This window comes from Hemicordylus capensis, chromosome 1, assembly GCF_027244095.1.
Source record: "Hemicordylus capensis ecotype Gifberg chromosome 1, rHemCap1.1.pri, whole genome shotgun sequence".
NCBI lineage: Eukaryota > Metazoa > Chordata > Lepidosauria > Squamata > Cordylidae > Hemicordylus > Hemicordylus capensis.
In genome coordinates this window covers 287,159,810-287,178,144 of record NC_069657.1, presented here as the reverse complement: position 1 = coordinate 287,178,144, position 18,335 = coordinate 287,159,810, and the positions used below count along the sequence as shown (strand labels likewise).

The 18,335-nt window shown below is 41.0% G+C and overlaps 1 protein-coding gene across 26 annotated transcripts in view; it reads right to left on the bottom strand.

Moving 5' to 3' along the window:
* Window positions 1-2,779: 2,779 nt before the first annotated feature.
* MYT1L (myelin transcription factor 1 like) overlaps window positions 2,780-18,335 on the bottom strand; it is a 571,739-nt gene continuing 556,183 nt past the window's right edge. For 25 of the 26 annotated variants that reach the window (XM_053286009.1, XM_053286008.1, XM_053286025.1 and 22 more), the window contains 3 exons: window positions 11,831-11,934; window positions 5,934-6,077; window positions 2,780-5,607 (listed from right to left, as the gene is read on the bottom strand). In XM_053286009.1, coding sequence (XP_053141984.1) covers window positions 5,467-5,607; window positions 5,934-6,077; window positions 11,831-11,934 — 389 coding nt within the window. In that variant the 3' untranslated portion in view covers window positions 2,780-5,466. Of the gene's footprint in view, window positions 5,608-5,921; window positions 6,078-11,830; window positions 11,935-18,335 lie in introns of those variants that run through there. The other variant, XM_053286020.1, reaches the window with a different exon arrangement.

Sequence of the window (18,335 nt, the reverse complement as noted above, 5' to 3'; positions counted from 1 at the left end):
CATGGGGAGTAGAAAGTGTTTTTCTTTCTCCCTTATTGCCCTGATGTGTTGTGGAGCAGCATTTCAGGAACAAAGGTACTTCCCTTGGCAGTAGACCATGAGAAGTTTCAAGGACCACTGTGCTTTTCTTCCTGATATGCTGTGAAAAGGCAAGTCCTAATTTAGTTAGCTTAAAACCTGAGAATATATTATAGCTATTTGTTGAAAACAAACACTCATTAACACATCACATATTGTGAGAATGCAAATAAGTAGTGTTTTGCAGTGGCAATGTTTTGCATGCGTATATAATTTGCATGTGTATAACCCCTGCTAACTTGGCAAAGAGGCACCTTTTAACATGGTGATTATTTTATTTAGCAGGGGGAGAGTAACTGGCCCTATCCAGCACAGTACCTCCAGTGACTGTTGCTGGTGTCTATCTTATGTTTCTTTTTAGATTGTGAGTCCTTTGGGGACAGGGATCCATCTTATTTATCTATTATTTCTCTGTGTAAACCACCCTGAGCCCTTTTTGGAAGGGCAGTATAGAAATCGAAAGAAAGAAAGAATGAATGAATTTATGGATAGCACCTATACAAGCACTCCAGATACTTGCTTAAACAAGTATTTGGAGAACATGTATATAGACCATTCAGAATAAGAACCTCCCCAGTGATAAAGGGACATGCCAGGAGAACATTGGGATGTCTGTGAAGCATGTCCAAATGGGTCCACCCTCAGCACAGATTCCATGTGCATGCTGATGGCACACAGGGCTTTTTGGGATGTGCACCACCCCAGCAGGAAGCTGGAAGGGACAGCAGAGAGCAGGTAAGTACATATTCTCCTTTTCTTTAAAGTTACCTTTCTAATTTCCATAAAAGTGTTCAAACTGTGCTTTGAATGTTTGGACACATCCCAACTTGGGATTGTTCTTTATCTTTATTTAACATGGTGATTCTTTTATTTAGCAGGGGGAGAGTAATTGGCCCTATCCACCCCCAGCATAGTACCTCCAGTGACTGTAGCTGGTGTCTATCTTATGTTTCTTTTTAGATTGCGAGCCCTTTGGGGACAGGGAGCCATCTTATTTATCTATTATTTCTCTGTGTAAACCGCCCTGAGCCATTTTTGGAAGGGTGGTATAGAAATCGAATGAATGAATGAATGAATGAATGAATGAATGCATATAGACCAGGCAATAGTCTGGGCTGCGTCTCATGATCACAAGTAAGTTGGAGAATCTTCCAGCTAAGAGTCAACAGCCATCTATGTGTCTGAAAATCAATTGTGTGAGCAATGAAAATCCTGGTCAAATATGATTACTGAAATGGGTTGGCTGTACCAATCAACTAGGACAGCTCTTCCCACATGGTCACTTTCTGTTCCTTCAACTGGGATTTTTGCTGCCCAAATGATCAATTTTGGTGAGTGCTCATGGCTGCTGAATCTTAATTGGAAGCTCCTCCAACTTACTTGTGATTGTGAGAACCAGCCCTCTGTGCTTGGTAATGGAAGTTGGGCTCACATATGCTGGTCCTGACATTTGACTTCCATGCATCTGAGATAACTTTGAACCAGGACCTATCATTCATTCATTCATTCATTCGATTTCTATACAGCCCTTCCAAAAATGGCTCAGGGCGGTTTAAACAGAGAAAAAATAAATAAATAAGATGGATCTCTTTCCCCAAAGGGCTCACAAACTAAAAAGAAATGTAAGATAGACAGTAGCAACAGCCACTGGAGATACTGTAGGCTCACAACAAATCTGTAGCCTTCATTTTTTCAGGGTACAGGTTGCACTTATGGAACCTGTGTATGATGAGGGGAATATGTGTAGGTCCTGATGCAGACACAACCCTGAACCCTTGGCAATCATAAGCATATGGATAGGGCCAGCAGATGTGATCCCTGCCTCCACATATAGACTGTCCTACATGAGTTGTCTGCACAGGGCTATTAATGATTCCAGTGTGAGGTAAATAGTAGCTAATATCTACATATTAAAATACAAAATTATCTTGATAATGCATATCAATTGCCTGAATATATGTGTGTGTGTAACATGAGTCAGCAACCTGATGTAAGTTGATGTCTTGTATCATGATCAACACAACCCTGTGATCTAAAGACCCATCTCTACTTAAATGTACCCACTAGAATAGGAACTGGGTTACTAAAATTTGTGAAATTATTATCATGTCCAAACTCGGATTCATGAAAAGAGGAATCCAGGAGGCTCTGGTAACTTTTTTTACTACCTGATTTTTCTTCTTTTCCTATTGAGAACACCTGGCGACAGAAGAATGAATTATTTTCAATATGAATGCATTTATTTGTACCAAATTCTGATGACTTTGTTGTTTTGTTTTGTTTCTGATTTATATATGTAGTGTTATTTTTCTGCTATTATTTCAATGTCTTAAAAATGAGCTGTTGCATTTTTCTTCACAGGGGGGACCTAATCTATACATGCAAAAGAAGTGTGAGTAGATCAGGTGCCTCTACTGAAATGAACAGAAAATTTCTTGAGCACAAAAGATCCATATTCAGCTGTGAAGATTTGAAAAATTAAGGGTCTGATAACTACACTGGACTGACAAGCTTAGCTGTTTACAAACATGGACTTATTCAGGAATGAATTTTGGCTAGGTAATGAGATAAATCTTATGAGGAATAAAAAAGGATACAAAATGATGCTATTGCACAGAAGGGCTGAATTCCTGTACTCCCATTAACTTGAGTGAAAGTGAGAACAGTAACAATTGACCAGAGAACTGCTGTGCTACAAATGTGGCAACACAGTTTTATTTATTTATTTATTTAGAGTAAGATGTGTTCACATCCAGCATGACAAAATTTGTACAAATTTCACAATTTAAAAATGAAGTTATCACAGCAACTTGTGATTTCACACATTTATAGCAAAATTAAAATGTCAACAAACCCATGCCGTGTAGTACAAAAATAAATCAAACCTCAGTTCCACAGAGAGCACAATAAGTAGTTTATACAAAATTCTGTCTTAATAAATGATCACTTAAATTAAACTTAGAAATGAATATGAACAATAAGTTAGAATAAATAAACTCTGACTCACAATAATTTTAGATGAAAGGTCAGCATTCTAATATGTGACACTTTTGTGATCCCTATATAATAGTCACAGATAACTTTTGATTTGATATTATGTACCAACATTAGATGAGCAGTGCGGATTTGTGCTTAAAATCCCTTTTCCATTGTACATAGGTGATAACAATAAGAATCCAAAACTGATACTATCTATTACTCTACAGAAAGCGTTACTATATTGGCAAAGAAGCTGCAGACACAATGCAGTGGAAAAATGCATATGTCATTATGAACAATGAGAGCCCTAAAAGGAGGCTAGGGCAAAAAGTACAATATATATGGCAGAAGGTGAACAACAAGCACCTTGCTTCAGCTCTCAAAAAGGCAATTCTGAGCATGGCAGCTACAACTAATAGCACAACAGAAAGGAGGGCACCATACAGAGAAGATACTGCAGAGCCCCAAAGTAATTACATAATTTTCTCCCAGCTAGTTATTAAAGTCCTCGTGGAAAACTGTAAGCTTTTTGTACAGTGAATAGTATAAAGTGCCGCTGGGATATACATATATTTATACATATATATATACCGAGGTTGAGTATTGTATCAGAATATTTGTTGTGAGATCCCTGTAGTCTCCCCTTAGCAATATTATTGGATTAGCCATAATGGCTTCCACTCTAATTTGTTCAAATTTAGTGTCACAAAGCTAATGACACAAGAAATTGCACACCTCCGTATGGATATATAGGGCAAGGTAAGTGCAAATAGTCAACTGGCACATTGTGGGGACAATGACCCTGTAAGTCCTGTTCTGCTAAAAATATTTTATTTTATTATTATTATTTTTTTTACAAAACCCATTTTTTTCATAACAAAATTTTTTTAAGTACTTTTGTACTTTCTGCATAACATCAAGACATGGAAGGAAAAGATATGCTATCAAATTGAAAATAATTCAACATCTGACAAACACAACACACCATCTGAATTACTACTTTCAATGGAGAACAAAAACGTTGCAAGAAAAAGTGGTCTTATGCATACATATAGTGCAGTTATTTTGAAGAAATAACAATCAAATCTGAAAAGTACAATATGTTTTTCGCTTGAAATGATGCAATTTAAAGCAAAAAAGTGCTAAAGTATATTTAGTTACATAAATTTTTGATTGCATTCATTTTTTGCAATAGATAACAGTAGAACAAATAGATAGCATATGGAAATGCCAGAGTAATAACGATTGTACACCAACAAAAAAGCAGAACCTAGTAAAAAAGGGAACATTAAAAGATCAATTAAATTAACTGAACTGCATTCAATTTCCTACTCAAAGTAGCAATGAATCCAGGTCAGTATTAACTGCTGTAAAGACAAAATGTTTTGAATTCATTTCCAAATTAAAAACTTTTTTTTTAAAGGCAACATTTGTTTTAAACTATTGCCTTTCATCCTAAGAAGGAAAGACTGAACTTCTGAAAAGATGAAATACATTGCTGTAACAGATAACTCAGAGGGACACTTTTAAGAGTCCTGGAGAGATAAGAGGATGTTGACTCCAAAGTATATTTGAAAAGAAAAGGTGAAATCTTCACGTTGTCCACCTCTGATAGAGCTCCTGTCATTATGGAAGTTCCCATATTCATACCATGTAATGCTTACAAGTGAATTAAAAAGTGCTGTTTAAGCTGCTTTGAATCTTCTGTCAAGTTTCCATGGCTTGATGTTGTCTTACAATAAATTACTCCTTTTACATCTCACATCTAATTCATGCCATTTGCTTGGAATTCCAAAAAAACCTCTTTTTATTGCCCCCACCACACACCATTCTCTGAAAACAAAAATTACACAATATTTTCAAGCATTGTTAAAAAATAAAGCATTTTTGCAACCAATTCTTGCTATGAAACCATATGCACACAAAATGTATTTCTCAAATCCCATAAAATCCTCCAGCATGAGGCAAAATGAGAGTGTCTAAAAAGTGGCCGCAAACTGCAACATTGTCATTCAAAGCGGGTTTTTTTAACCATTTCAGTTCAAAATACTAAAACATTTAATCACTAAAGCATTAAAAAGAATTTACACTCTATTTATTTTGATCAGCTTACCTCTTCAGAAATATATTTACCCCAAAAATGTGCATACATTAGCAGCTATAAACATTACATGGCATATCACACTATGTCAGCTTATATGAAAACGTACAAAATGTGAATGTATTCAAAAAACTATTCTGCAGTTACTATCTTTAAAGCAAGACATAAAATCATTATGAAGTCTTGTAAGCATAACACTGTTTCCAACAGAAAGAAATATATAACACTTTCTGGTAAATTACAGCAGCAAAAAACAAGAGGCATCCTTTTTTTTTTTAAGGTAAGATTTTCACCACTACAGCAGCTGTTCACACCTGAATTCCTCTCACAGCCTGCTTTATATTTTCCAGTAGGGCTTTATTTTCTGGACTCTGATAACGATCTTGATTTGTATACATGTCCGTCAAAGTGGTCACGTAAGCATCAAAATTTTGTTCATTGATTGGTTCCTACGAGATATTAAATAGTAGTTCATATACAACTTTTATTTGCTTAATTGTAAATTCATTTATGCATAACAATCTATCACAGCACACTGACACCATTTTCTTAGCACATTTAAAAGGCCTGTTTTAGAGCTTACTTAATCTTACAGGAGAGATTGGAACTGGCCCATCGTGTCTTTTTTAGCAGTTACATTTATCTTTATGGTTTCAGGATTGATACCGCAAATCTCCATCTGGTTGAGGAGCCATAAACATAAAAACAAAAAGACATCTCCTGTATGAAGTGGAGCAGACTGCCAAATTCCTAACTTGTGCCCTCAGTCACTTACCATATGCGGTAGCTGGATATTAGCTAGACTATGAATTAAAGACTGGCTTAAATTGGCCAATTCATGAAGAAGAGACTCATTTTGTTGTTCAATTACTTTGTTTTCCTCTTCTATCGTCTTCAGGTTGCTCTCCATTGTGGTAATCTAAATGGAACAGATTAATGCACAATGTAACACAAAGCAGACTATCTGAAAAGCAAGCAATTCTTTAATGTCAGCAATCATATTTTAAAAGTCACATTTGTTTCTGTTCTACAGAATGACATTACCTTATTCTGGATTTGTTGGTTTTGATGTAATGCTCAGGTATAACTAGAACACTGGTTCAACAGTAAGGATAAGATGTACAACAAAAGCAGATAACTGAAAAACTATATGTACTTTGTTAAATATAAAAATTTCAATCATACTGTTTATTTTTTAAAAAATTATGGGATTGTTTGATACAACACATTTAATTATTAAGAAAAACAGAGGTTCAAAAATATAAAGTTTCCTTTTATTAAAAAAAATACAAGCTGGATCTACACATATAGCAAAACAAGGTGGACAAGTCTTCAAGTGATAAACTGAACTGGACCATTCAGACTGCAGCTGCAGTATATGTTACCCCAGAAATTTACCTCCTTATTCTGTCTGCGTAGATCCAGCCTCAGGCTTAGAAACAGAGTGAGGCGAAGTTAAACTAAATCTACATTATACAGGAGACACAAAAAATTTTTAAGAGGGAAACAAAGTCCTTGCCCAAGCCACAAGTCTTAACATCTATAGTAATTTTTTTTAAATGGGGTGATTTACATTTGTGCTCTTCTCCTGTGGAGTCGTGGGACACTTGAAGAAGGCATTTTGATGAATAAACTGGACTTCAGCAGCACAACCAAAATCAAGAATATAAATTTGCAGCCAGAATATGCAGTAAATGATTTGATCTACACATACTTGCTACTTTTCATGTATAGTTTAGAACTGGAGACATGTGGGTAGTCTCACATACATTTCCCTGAGTACAGTGGGAAATGACTTGTTTAGCCAGCCAGAGGTTGCTGGTTCGAATCCCTGCTGGTATGTTTCCCAGACTATGGGAAACACCTATATTGGGTAGCAGTGGTATAGGCATCATCTCATACTATGTGGGAGGAGGCAATGGTAAACCTCTCCTGTATTCTACCAAAGACAACCACAGGGCTCTGTGGGCGCCAGGTCGAGTCGACACCGACTCGATGGCACACTTTACCTTTATTCACTAACTGGATGGCAAGTCCACACACAGCAACGTTGCCATGACACAGGAAAAGCTTTATTTGTGCAGCTGTATATGTATGTAATAAAGTATTAATTGGCATGAGAATGGGGGGAAAACAAAAAAGCAAGCCCAAAATGGATGGGCATTGATAATGACAACCATTCTTTCAAGGGAAATATAGTCTGGTCTCCAACTGGTGCTAAATGTCAGTGAATTAAAGCCAAAAGATGTGTTGTCATAACTGACCCACATCTTCCAATAACATTCAAAGTTCTTTGTCCCTCATAAGCAACAGCCAATGAAATGAAGCAAGGGCAGGGAAACTCAGTGTGTGATGATGTCATGTCACATCATGTATCTTCTTTTACTAGACAGTATTGGGGAGACACGTCAGCAGGCATATCCTGTAATGTCTAATATGGGCCTGTATAACAAGAAATTCTAACAGAATTCCTAGGTACTCAATTTGTCAATATAGTAACACTTCCTATTAGGGATGTGCACAAAACCAGTTTGCCCGGTACGGTTCGAATTCGAACCAGGTTAGAACCAGGAGGGTGTGGTTCGGCTTTGGTTTTGCTCGAACCTCCCCCTGTATCCCATGGGTTAACCCAGTACCCCATGGGTTAGCAACCCATGGAGGTGGTTGGCACCCTCGCTCTGGGCCACCCCAGCACTCCCCAAGTGCAGTTATGGGGCTGCTGAAACCTGCATTCTTCCCTATGGAGAAAAACCTTAAAGCCACTTGTGGGGTGCTGGGGTGGCCCAGAGTGAGTGGTGGTCTAGTGCAAAGAGGGTGCCAACCACCCCCATGGGTTGCTAACCCATGGAGTACTGGGTTTTGTTGTTTCTGAAGTGTTCTGAGTGTAGATTCTTTGGTAGCATATAAGATTTTCAGTGACAAACCATGAATCCACTCTCATCTGCTAACCTTAAAGACACATAAACTTCAAAAATCACTTTAAAATCAGCCCTTTGCCCAATTCCTTTCAAATAATTCTGATAGCTTCCTGGGCCCCCTTGGGCACTACCACCCACCACACTCTGCCCTAGGCCACCCCTTTGCCCCCGACGTGAAGCTATACATTTGCTGACACCTCCATGCTTCTTTATGGAGAAAAACCTTAAAGACGCATAAACTTCAAAAATCACTTAAAAATCAGCCCTTTGCCCAATTCCTTTCAAATAATTCTGATAGCTTCCTTGCCCACCTTGGGAAATTCCACCCACCACACTCCACTCTAGGACATCCCTTTCTCCTCGACGTGAAGCGATACATTTGCTGCAATCCTCATTATTCTCTATGAGGAATTCCAAAATAATTTTAAAATTCACCAATAATCAGAGGAGTGTCTGATTGCCTTGGAACTTTGTGTATAGTAGGCACTCCTGGTTGTCTACCACCCACCCCACTTTTATACCCCTAGGTGCTCCACAATAGGGGATATGGGCTGGTTCGGGTCCCATTATACCCTATGAGAAAAATAATTTAAAATATTTCAAATATTCATAAAAATCATAGGGGTGTCCAATTGCTTCAGGGTTTGCATGGTTGTTGGCACCCATGGGTGCTCCACAATCGGGAATAGTGGGCTGGTTCGAGTCCCATTATACCCTATGAGAAAAAAATAAAAATAATTTTCAAAAATTCATAAAAAATCGTACGAGTGTCCGATTGCTTTGGGGTTTGGGTGGCAGGTACCCCTGGTTGCCAGCTACCACCCTACCAATTTCTTCATGTTTGAACCAGTTCGAATCGAACCACTCCCGGTTCGGTTCGAATTCGAACCTGCAGCTCGAACCTGATGGCTGGTTTGGTTCGCATTCAAACCTTCGAACCACCCTGGTTTGAATTTGAACCGGTTCGCACATCCCTACTTCCTATAGGAAGATTGGTAAGTTACATACATAACGTGCAGGCTGGCTAATTAATGAACATATGAAAAATGTTGCTTCCCTCTGTGCAATATGGGCCATTTCTTCCTGTGAAGGCAAATTCAGCACCAACTCATCTTTCAATCCTTGAGGCAAATGACAACGAGTCACCTGCCCCTGGGCTGGAGCCAGTGCTGATGCTGCCCCGCCTCCCTCACTGGCCCCAGCCCTGCCTGCCAGCCTCCACTTCCTTCTGGGGCACATCACTCTTTGGCCAGCAGGGCAGTGTGGATGGAGCTTGCATAGAGTGGCAGTAACTTTCCCTGCCAGTCTTTCTTCATCAGTACTGCTGCACCAGCACAAGCAGCTCTCTCTCTCTCTGAGCTTTGTTGTTGGGGTGGGTGAGTGGGAAGGGTGAGAGGTGCTGGTGCAGCAGCAGTGGGGAAACACTGGCAGGTGAAACTGCTCCTGCTACACAAATGCTTAGGTCATGCTGCCTTACCGGCCAAGTGCCCTAGAAAGAAGTTGAGGCCAGCAAGGGGGGAAAGGGAAAGCGACAGCATTGAGACCAGTAGTGCAGGGAGCAGGGCCAGCAAAAAAAGCCAAGACATGTGGTGGCAACAGCAGAAGTGAAGCGGGGTGGTGGCAGCAGGCAGTTGGAGTGACACTGGGGCGGAGTGTCCTCACTCACTGATGCAGGGTAAACATGCTGTCCGAGGTTGTTGCTACACCTGATCTCATAGGGAAGCTGCCCCTGGGTAAAGGCAGTGTTCACATTTCTTTCTTTATTTAACTAGTTGCAAGGAAAAATAAACATAAGACTCTTGATGCATCTCTGTGTGTTTGGGCTTCTAAGAAAAATATATATGGGAACCCATCATAAATTATATCAGTTTCTATGGCTGCTTCTACAATTTTGTTGAAAATAATATGACCATGAAAGAGAAAAACAAAGTTTACCATGGTCACATGGAGTTGGGTCACAGCTGATTTGATGCTATGTGTATTTTATATCTGTATATGTTAGGTGTGTATGCAACATCTATGGAAAGATGGTAGGCAGGGAATAAGACAAGTTACAAAGTTTGCTTGAGATTCTGCAGAGCAATTGCCAGAGGCGTATCTAGGGAAAATAGTGCCTAGGGCAAGCACTGAAATTGCTCCCCCTGTCCAAACATCTGACACCCATCTTTCAGATGACTTTACCATAATATCAGCTCAAAAATACAAGTCAAGCTCGTTAATCTTTTAATATTTCAACAACTATTTAGTAGTGGACATAGCCAGACAAAAAATTGCTGGAAAACTACAAATTTCAGTATGCTGGGGCTCATGAAATACCCAAATACTATATGGAGGTGTACTTGGGAAAACTAGAAGTGCCTGTCTAATGCTCTACAAGGCATTGTAGCATCACTATTACATAAGTTTTAAAAATAAATGGAGAATTTGACTTTTCCCAGATACTCTGAAAATAATTAAAGGATATGCAGAGTAAACTGTGTCACTACTTGGAATATATGCTATTATTTCAGAAAGACAGTTAAAATGAGAGAAAGAGAGCAAGAAACTCCCAGTGGGCCTTAATACGAAGGATTTCACACTGATTCAAAGACAAACTCACCATTAATAGCCATATTATTAAGACATCATATATCACTCACTTATCACAAGAAGCAAAGTAGGAGCAAATGAATACAATCCTAGCTCATACGCTTCAGCTCAGTATTCACAAGCCCTGATTCTCTGTACATAGTGCCAAACTGAATATGTGTACAGTGACTTATATTATATTAATTTTTTTAAAAAAAAATCTGTAGCCCCTTCGGAGGGCTTCCTAAAGGCTGTGGGGTGGGGTCTGCAAAGGTTCCCTCTCCCCCTCTGGCCTCTAGGGCCTCGCAGGGACCATTTGAGCATGTGTGGTGGCCATTTTTAAAAATAATCTTTTTTTTAAAAAAATGGCTGCTGAAAACAAAATGGCCACCGTGCATGCTCAAATGGCCTCTGCAAGGCCTGGCATGGCCTAGGGCCTCCCAGAGGCCATTTGAGCATGCACGGTGGCCATTTTGTTTTCGGTGGCCATTTAAAAATAATAATTTTTTAAAATGGCACCCCCCCTTCAAGTGGCGCCTGGGGCACGTGCTCTGCCTGCCCCACCATAAATACGCCCCTGGCAATTGCACACATATTTTGATTGTTCTTGGCAAAATGTATATAGTATAAATGGAGCTTTGGCTAACCCTGTGCAAAACAGGATGCTGGACTAGATGGGCCTTGGGCCTGATCCAGCAGGGCTGTTCTTATGTAACACTTATATTGGAAGGATAGTGTGGATAACTGCAGGTTCTGATCCATTTCTATGAACCACCAACAGATGGAAATAGGACATAGACAAGATTAAATTCTGCAGTGGACCACTGGCAAAGTAATAACACTGTGCATGAGCAGAATGGCTCAGCTATTGACCTCTCTTAACCTTTGTGCCTTTCTCTTCCATCTATAGTTTACAACAGCAAAAAGCCACACAGGAAAAAAACCTCTTTTTGCCCAAGTTTTGATAATGGTATTGGAAGAAAAATCTATTTGTAGCCACTGTTGAAGAAAAATAGTAGTAAGTTTCTATTTTCTAACCCTGTTTTCTAACTAATTTTAAACTAATTGAAACATTAGAAAATATAAGGAAGAGACAAAACTGTTTTCCACAGATGATATTTAGACTATATTTCTTTGAATCATCATGTTAAAATGTCTTTGAATGAGGGCTTTATAAAACTGTTACCTGAGTTCGGAGTTTAATCATATCTGCTTCCATCTGGGAGTTGGATTCATTTAGTTCCTTTATTTCTTCATCTAACTGTTTAATTTCTTCATCATTTTCTATACCTGTCCAATAAAAAAGATGATATTCAAACAATGAAGTTAGAAATCTGAGTTAAGCAGCTAAGTTCATCTGCAGTTTGAAACTAAACTCAGTAAAATAAAATATCCAAAATGATTTAATCTAATTGGAACCTACATTTCGAACTAAATGTTATTTATTTATAAGCTACTCTAATAACATTTAAACAGCAATCAAGGAATTTCAAAAGGCACGATCCACTATTACCTTGGGTTCAATGCCCATGGATAGAGGTTCCCAATAAGGCTCTCAAGATAACTTTGCTTTCCCCCTCCATCCCCCTGTGCACGTGCAATGTTGGAGGTTTCTGCATATTCCCCATATCATCATCCAGCCTTCAGTTGAGTAACCAAGTAACTTGCGAGCCTCAAAGAGCAAAGGCCAAATGAAGATATGGAAGGAATGCACAGACTTCCCATTCTTGCCTAATATCCTACTGTGCTGTCTGCTTGCATACCAATGTAAAGGCATAGACAGAGGAAGAAGAGAAAACACGCTTCTGTTGTGCCTTATTGGTAATCCTCTGCATAGGCATTGATTTTATGGCCCAAGTGGATTGTGACTCTATTGTGGAGAGAGAGAAGATATATTCACATTCAAAATTCTCAAAGGACATCCTCCAACCACAGCTTCCATTTCCATTCCATTCACTGGAACAGGTTTTGTGCAATATTAGTATGACTTGGTCATCCATGCATAGGTACCCCTGCAGCATTGCACCCCAAAGCCCAATGAAGACAGGACACGCTTGGTTGGAGTAAATAAGGGCCACTTTATTAATGTACAGTGAATAGGACTTGCAACGAGGTACCTAACTCACCAGAGTGCGGGTACTCCTCCCGTGTGGAGGTACCTCCTAGTGAGGGCTATCCCACACCAGGGCAAAGGGCTGGGTACTGATTCGGTCAGGTGCCATGTCCTGACCTCCTCTCACTATGAGACTTTACCCCGCTGAGGCGAGGGGCAGCCTGACCCACCACCAACCCAAGCCGCCAAAGCTCTGAGTTGGTGAATTGAGCCATCACCTAAGCAGGGGTCATTCCCAGCCCTCCAGGCTGCCAAAACCCCAAAGGGCTGTTCCTTGACCCCCCTCACCCCAAAAGGCCCGCCAAACACTATTATTCAATCTATCTACCCAACAACCACACTCTCCTGCCAAGTGAACAGTTATCTACTGAGTCTGCCTATGACCCCACACTAAGGCCTCAGTGAAAAGTAGGCGAAAAAAGGCTGTGCCTCAAGACAATCCGGCACAACTCCAAAAATTCCTACTTGGCCCCCACAGGTGACCGGCTATCCCTCACTGAATACTGGGTGGGTGGGTGAGTGTCCGGCTGAAGAGAGACTGCCCAGAATGGAGGCAGACGGGCCCAATCAGCCCACCTCCTCCCCCCGATTGGCCAGTCCTGGCCATGTGGAGGGGGACCTAAAATGGCAACTGCTGTGCCTGCTTCAGTGATGGGGCACAACCCCACCCCACCTCAGTGCATGAGCACGATGGTGGAAAACCACATTTCATCACTGGATACCTTTTGACAGGTTTATTTTAAAAATGAGTTATATTAATTACTATGTTATAATCTATCTAAAGCAGCACACCCCAAAGTCAAAACAAAATAGTAATGATTTATTACAGTAATTTCAGAAGTGTAGCAATGCAAGAAATGCCAGAGTAATAAGATCTCCTGTTGGAAATGAAACTGCCACTTCCCTTAGGATAGCAGGATTTATCCTGTTCCCCTATAGCATTTCAAAAGTTAATAGTTGAGAACTTTGCCTGGCCTGGAATAGTTTGTCACTGCAACTGTTGCATCAGAGTAGGTGTGGCATCAAAGAGAATCAGGTTGTTCTTATATACCTGTACTCAATGGTTCCAGTGCAAGTTCCAATTACATGGATGGAGCTTTTGCATAAAAAAGCTTCCTCACTGACATCACTGTGCATGCAACAGAAGGGTACGTGTGGCACTGCTTCCAACACTGACCATAGCACAGAAGCAGAACACAGAAGCACAATGTGTGTGCATCAGAATTTCCTCATTAACAATGAAGCATCAAGATGAAACTGACCACTACAAAATTAAGATGGGCAAAGAGTAGAGGAAACCATGAAACAGAATGCTATAAAAGCACGTTTCTTACCTGTAACTAGTTCTTCAAGTGGTCTTCTGTGCATCCACATTTGGGTTTGCACCTGCTCAGAGCCAAGCTTCAGACCATTCTAAAGCTTTACCAAATAAGGGGGGAAAGCCAGAAAAGGGGTCCCTCTAGCAGAGCTCACCTTTCTTCCTCAGTCTGAGTGACAGCTGCATACCTAGGTAACAATATCATCAGGCTGCAGCGGGAAGGTAGGGTGAGTCATGTGAATGCACAGAAGACCACTCAAAGAACTACAGATACAGGTAAGAAACCTGCCATTCTTCTTCATGGTCTCTGTGCATCGCACTTGGGATAACAGCGAGCATCCTTACCTGGATGGACAGTGCAGCCGCACTGGAGAACAGAGCCCGGGACAGAGGTGCCAAAGGAAGCATGAGATCTTGTTACGAGAACTACACCAGGGTGTTTGCTAGACACTCCAATTGTGCTTTTGGCTTAACGTGGGAATTAGCTCAGCTAGAGGGGAGCAGCATGGCTTCAGTATCAAATTGTGCAAGTTTGGTAATTGGAAAAGATGAGGAGGCAGAAATGTAACGGAGCAGATTTATTTAGGGGTAAATGGAGGTACAGGAAGGCAAAGGCTTCTTAGGCAAGGCAATAAATCATAATTAATGTTCTAAGCATGTATCTTGCAAAAAGCAATTTAGCTTAAAGTCCAAATTGAAGGTAGATCAGCTTGGCCAAGGTGCTTAAACCAAAGGCCGGCTTAAGGCTTGCCATGGAATGTGTTTAAGGCAGGGAAAGAGAGGGAAAGAAGGAGGTGATGAAGCTTCTCAGAGAGGCAAGGGGTTAGTTTATATATCCTTGGTTTGGTGGTGCATTTGCTGCACTTGCACATTTCCTTGCAGGACGTTGAATGAGACAGGGAGGAAAAAAGGGGTGAGGAGCAAAAGCTGCTACTCACTTTGAGAGTCCAAATGGATTCTGAGATGGAAAGGTTCTGAGAAGAAAAACACCTCTGAGGCCATGTGCTTTGACCAGAGGCATTTATACCTCAAAACATGCCCTGGGGCAGTTTCCAAAGCCATTCTATACACCCTGAAGATGGCAGACTCCATAAATGACAAAGGAGTGTATTCCTACTTGAGCATAATCTGACTGAGTGAATCTTGGCCAACAATGGCAAGGGGAAGTTATGCAAAATGTGTTACTTGGGTTGAACAGAGCTATGCCAGATTGTATATCTGAAGAGCAGGGTGCCTTTAGGAATATAAGATTATACCTCTCCAGTTTTGATGCACTAATTTCCTTGAGCCCTTGCCAGCTATTTGCTAATTCAAAGAAGGGTAAGGAATTGTACCACTTATCTTGTGTGACTCTCAAGGAGTGCCTTATCGCTATCTCTATGGAAGGGAGGTTTCCTTCCTTAATTGGTTCACCTTTTCATGTCTAATCTGCTCACCAATTAGTGCTTTCTCTTTTGCGAAAGAGATGGGTGGAGGTGGCCCATTAGGTCTCTGTTATTCTGCCCTGGGGACACGTAGCTCCCATGCTTTACTCATGCTGAGCGGCCAGCTGTGAGTTCTTCCTAATTTCAAGCAGGTGAAAAGTTCATGAACCCATGAACTGAAACATCCAAAATGGAGACTGTGATCCCACAGTCCCTTGCACATGGAGGGGTGCTTTTTGTGCTACCCCAAAACACAGCTTATCTGGTAACAATCTTGAGTGCAGGTCCAGAACATAATGAAGTATGAATGTAGCTGGACGTGATCACAAAGCCGCCTTGTAGATGTCCGTTAGGGAGACACCCTTGCAGAAGGCTGTTGATGTCACCCTGGCCCTTGTAGAATGCGCTTGAATAGGTGTAGGCAGCATTTCCAAGGCAAGTTGGTAGCACAGGACAATAGTCTCTTTGACCCAAGAGGCAATCCTTTGTGATGAAATGGGAAAGCCCTTTGAGGGTTCAGCACAAGAGATAAACAAGGACCATGACCTGTGAAAAATCTTAGTCCTATCCAAGCAGAAAGCTAAAGCTTTTCTGACATCCTGGGAGTGGTAAGTCCTTTCAGCATCTGTGTTCAGTATGGGCAAGAACGTGAGCAGAGATATGTCCTGTACCAAATGGAATTCCAATACAACCCTAGGCAAAAAGGAAATGTCAAGTCTCAAGACCACTCTATCCTTTTGATAAAGTGGAGCATCTATCAACAATAAGGCGCATATGAATGTAGAGCTTTCAATTTGCTTACTCTTCTGGCAGATGTAACTGCAACAAGAAAAGCATTCTTCATAGACAACCCTTAAGATTACAAGTTGCCAGGGGCTTGAAAGGTGCTTTCATTAACTGTTTGAGGATTAACAATAAATTCCAAGATGGAGAATACTTGGGAACCAGAGCAAACATATGAAATATGCCCTTAAAACCCCTTTAACAAGTTTGTGAGAACACACATTAGGCATTGAGTGTTTGTCCATTATTGCCACCAAGTGGACATGCAAAGAAGAGACAAGCCATCCTCCTTTAAATCTAAAGAGATATTCCAATATCAATGGGAGAGAGGCCGTGGTAGGAGACTCAGCCTTGGATCCTACAAATTGGGTGAAGTTTTTCCACTTTGCAGCACATACCCTTGTGTTGATAGTTTTTTGGCAGTTGCCAAGACTGCTTGCACCTGGGTACTGAACATATTCATGCCACTATCTTCCAGGCAGTGAGATGTAGCAAATCGACATCTGGATGAACAACAACAAATATTTGTATACCACTTTTCAACAAAAGTTTCCAAATAGTTTACCTAGGGAATTAATTAATTAATTAATTAATTAATTAATGGATCCCTGTCCCCAAAGGGCTCACAACCGAAAAAGAAACATAAGATAGACACCAACAACAGTCACTGGAGGTACTGTGCTGGGGGTGGATAGGGCCAGTTACTCTCCCCTGCTAAATAAAGAGAATCCCCACATTAAAAAGGTGCATCTTTGCCCCATTAGCAGGGGTTAGGAAGGCCAAGACAATGGCCTTGGTCCCCACTCAGCAGGTGTGGGACTGCTGGGAGGTGAAGGTAAGTCCCTCATGCCAGTTGAAGAAGGGTGGTGAAACATGGCTGCCTTAGCCATCATGGAGCAATAAAGATGCATCTGGCTCTGTCTACAATGACTTTCTGAAGAACCCTTGGAATGAAGGGAATCAGTGGGAAGATGTATAGTAGTTGCAGACCCCAGCTCCAAAGGAAGGCCTTCCCCTTGGATCTCGGGTGTGTCCCTGTTTGATACAAAATTTGGTGCACTGAGTGTTCTGGGAGGTTGCAAAGAAGTCTAAGTGGGAAGCTCCCCATTTCTGAAAGACCTTCAGAAGGATGCCGGGGTCCAGCTTCCATTTGTGGGAGAGTGAGTTCTGTCAACTCAGGGCATCTGTAGAGAGTTGGCTTTTCATTATAACAGCCATATTCTCCAGTCTAGGCACCTGGACCAAAGGAACAGTGTCAGGCAGAACAGTGACCTGGACACCGTGCCCCCTCATCAGTTCAAGTAAGACTGAATCATGGTATTGTCCATGAGGAGGAGGACTGAGCTTCTGGCTATTCAATGGCAGAACGCCTTGAGCACTCTGAACATTGCCAAGAATTCCAGGTAGTTGATGTGCCATCTCCGCTCCATTTTGGACCAAGTCCTTGCAACCACTATGTGTCTGAAGTGAGCCCCACCTGCAACCTATGTTCAAACAATGGTTAAGTTGGGCAAAAATCAACGGAAAGGGTAAGTTTGCATACCCTTGTTCACCAGAGTACTGCATCCTGAACCTGGTGAGGTACTAGCAAGATTTTGCATAGCAAGTGTCTCTGGGGACAGGAGTTGTCGAGAAACCAAGATTGTAGCATCCTCATGCATAGGTGAGCAAGAGGCAGCACTGCTGTCGATGAGGCCATCAGGCCCTGCAATCATTGCATGAACCTCGAGCTGTGGCTGCGTGCATAGACAATACTGAGCTAGATAGACAAATGGTCTGACTCCGTATATGGCAGCTACCTATGTTCCTATATAAGTCAGTGAGGCGTATCGAATGAATTCTCTGGTGGGGAAAATAAGCTATGGCGGCTTGAGTAGAGCCATGGACCCAGAAATTATATTGATTGAGCAGGTGTTTGTTTTGATTTCCTGTAATTTATTTGCAGACCCAGAGAACTGAGATAGTGCAGAGCCAATCTGATGTGGAGAAGGAGCTCTCTCTTTGAGGATGTGATGAGAAGTCAGTCATTTATGTAAGGAAATACCCTGATGCC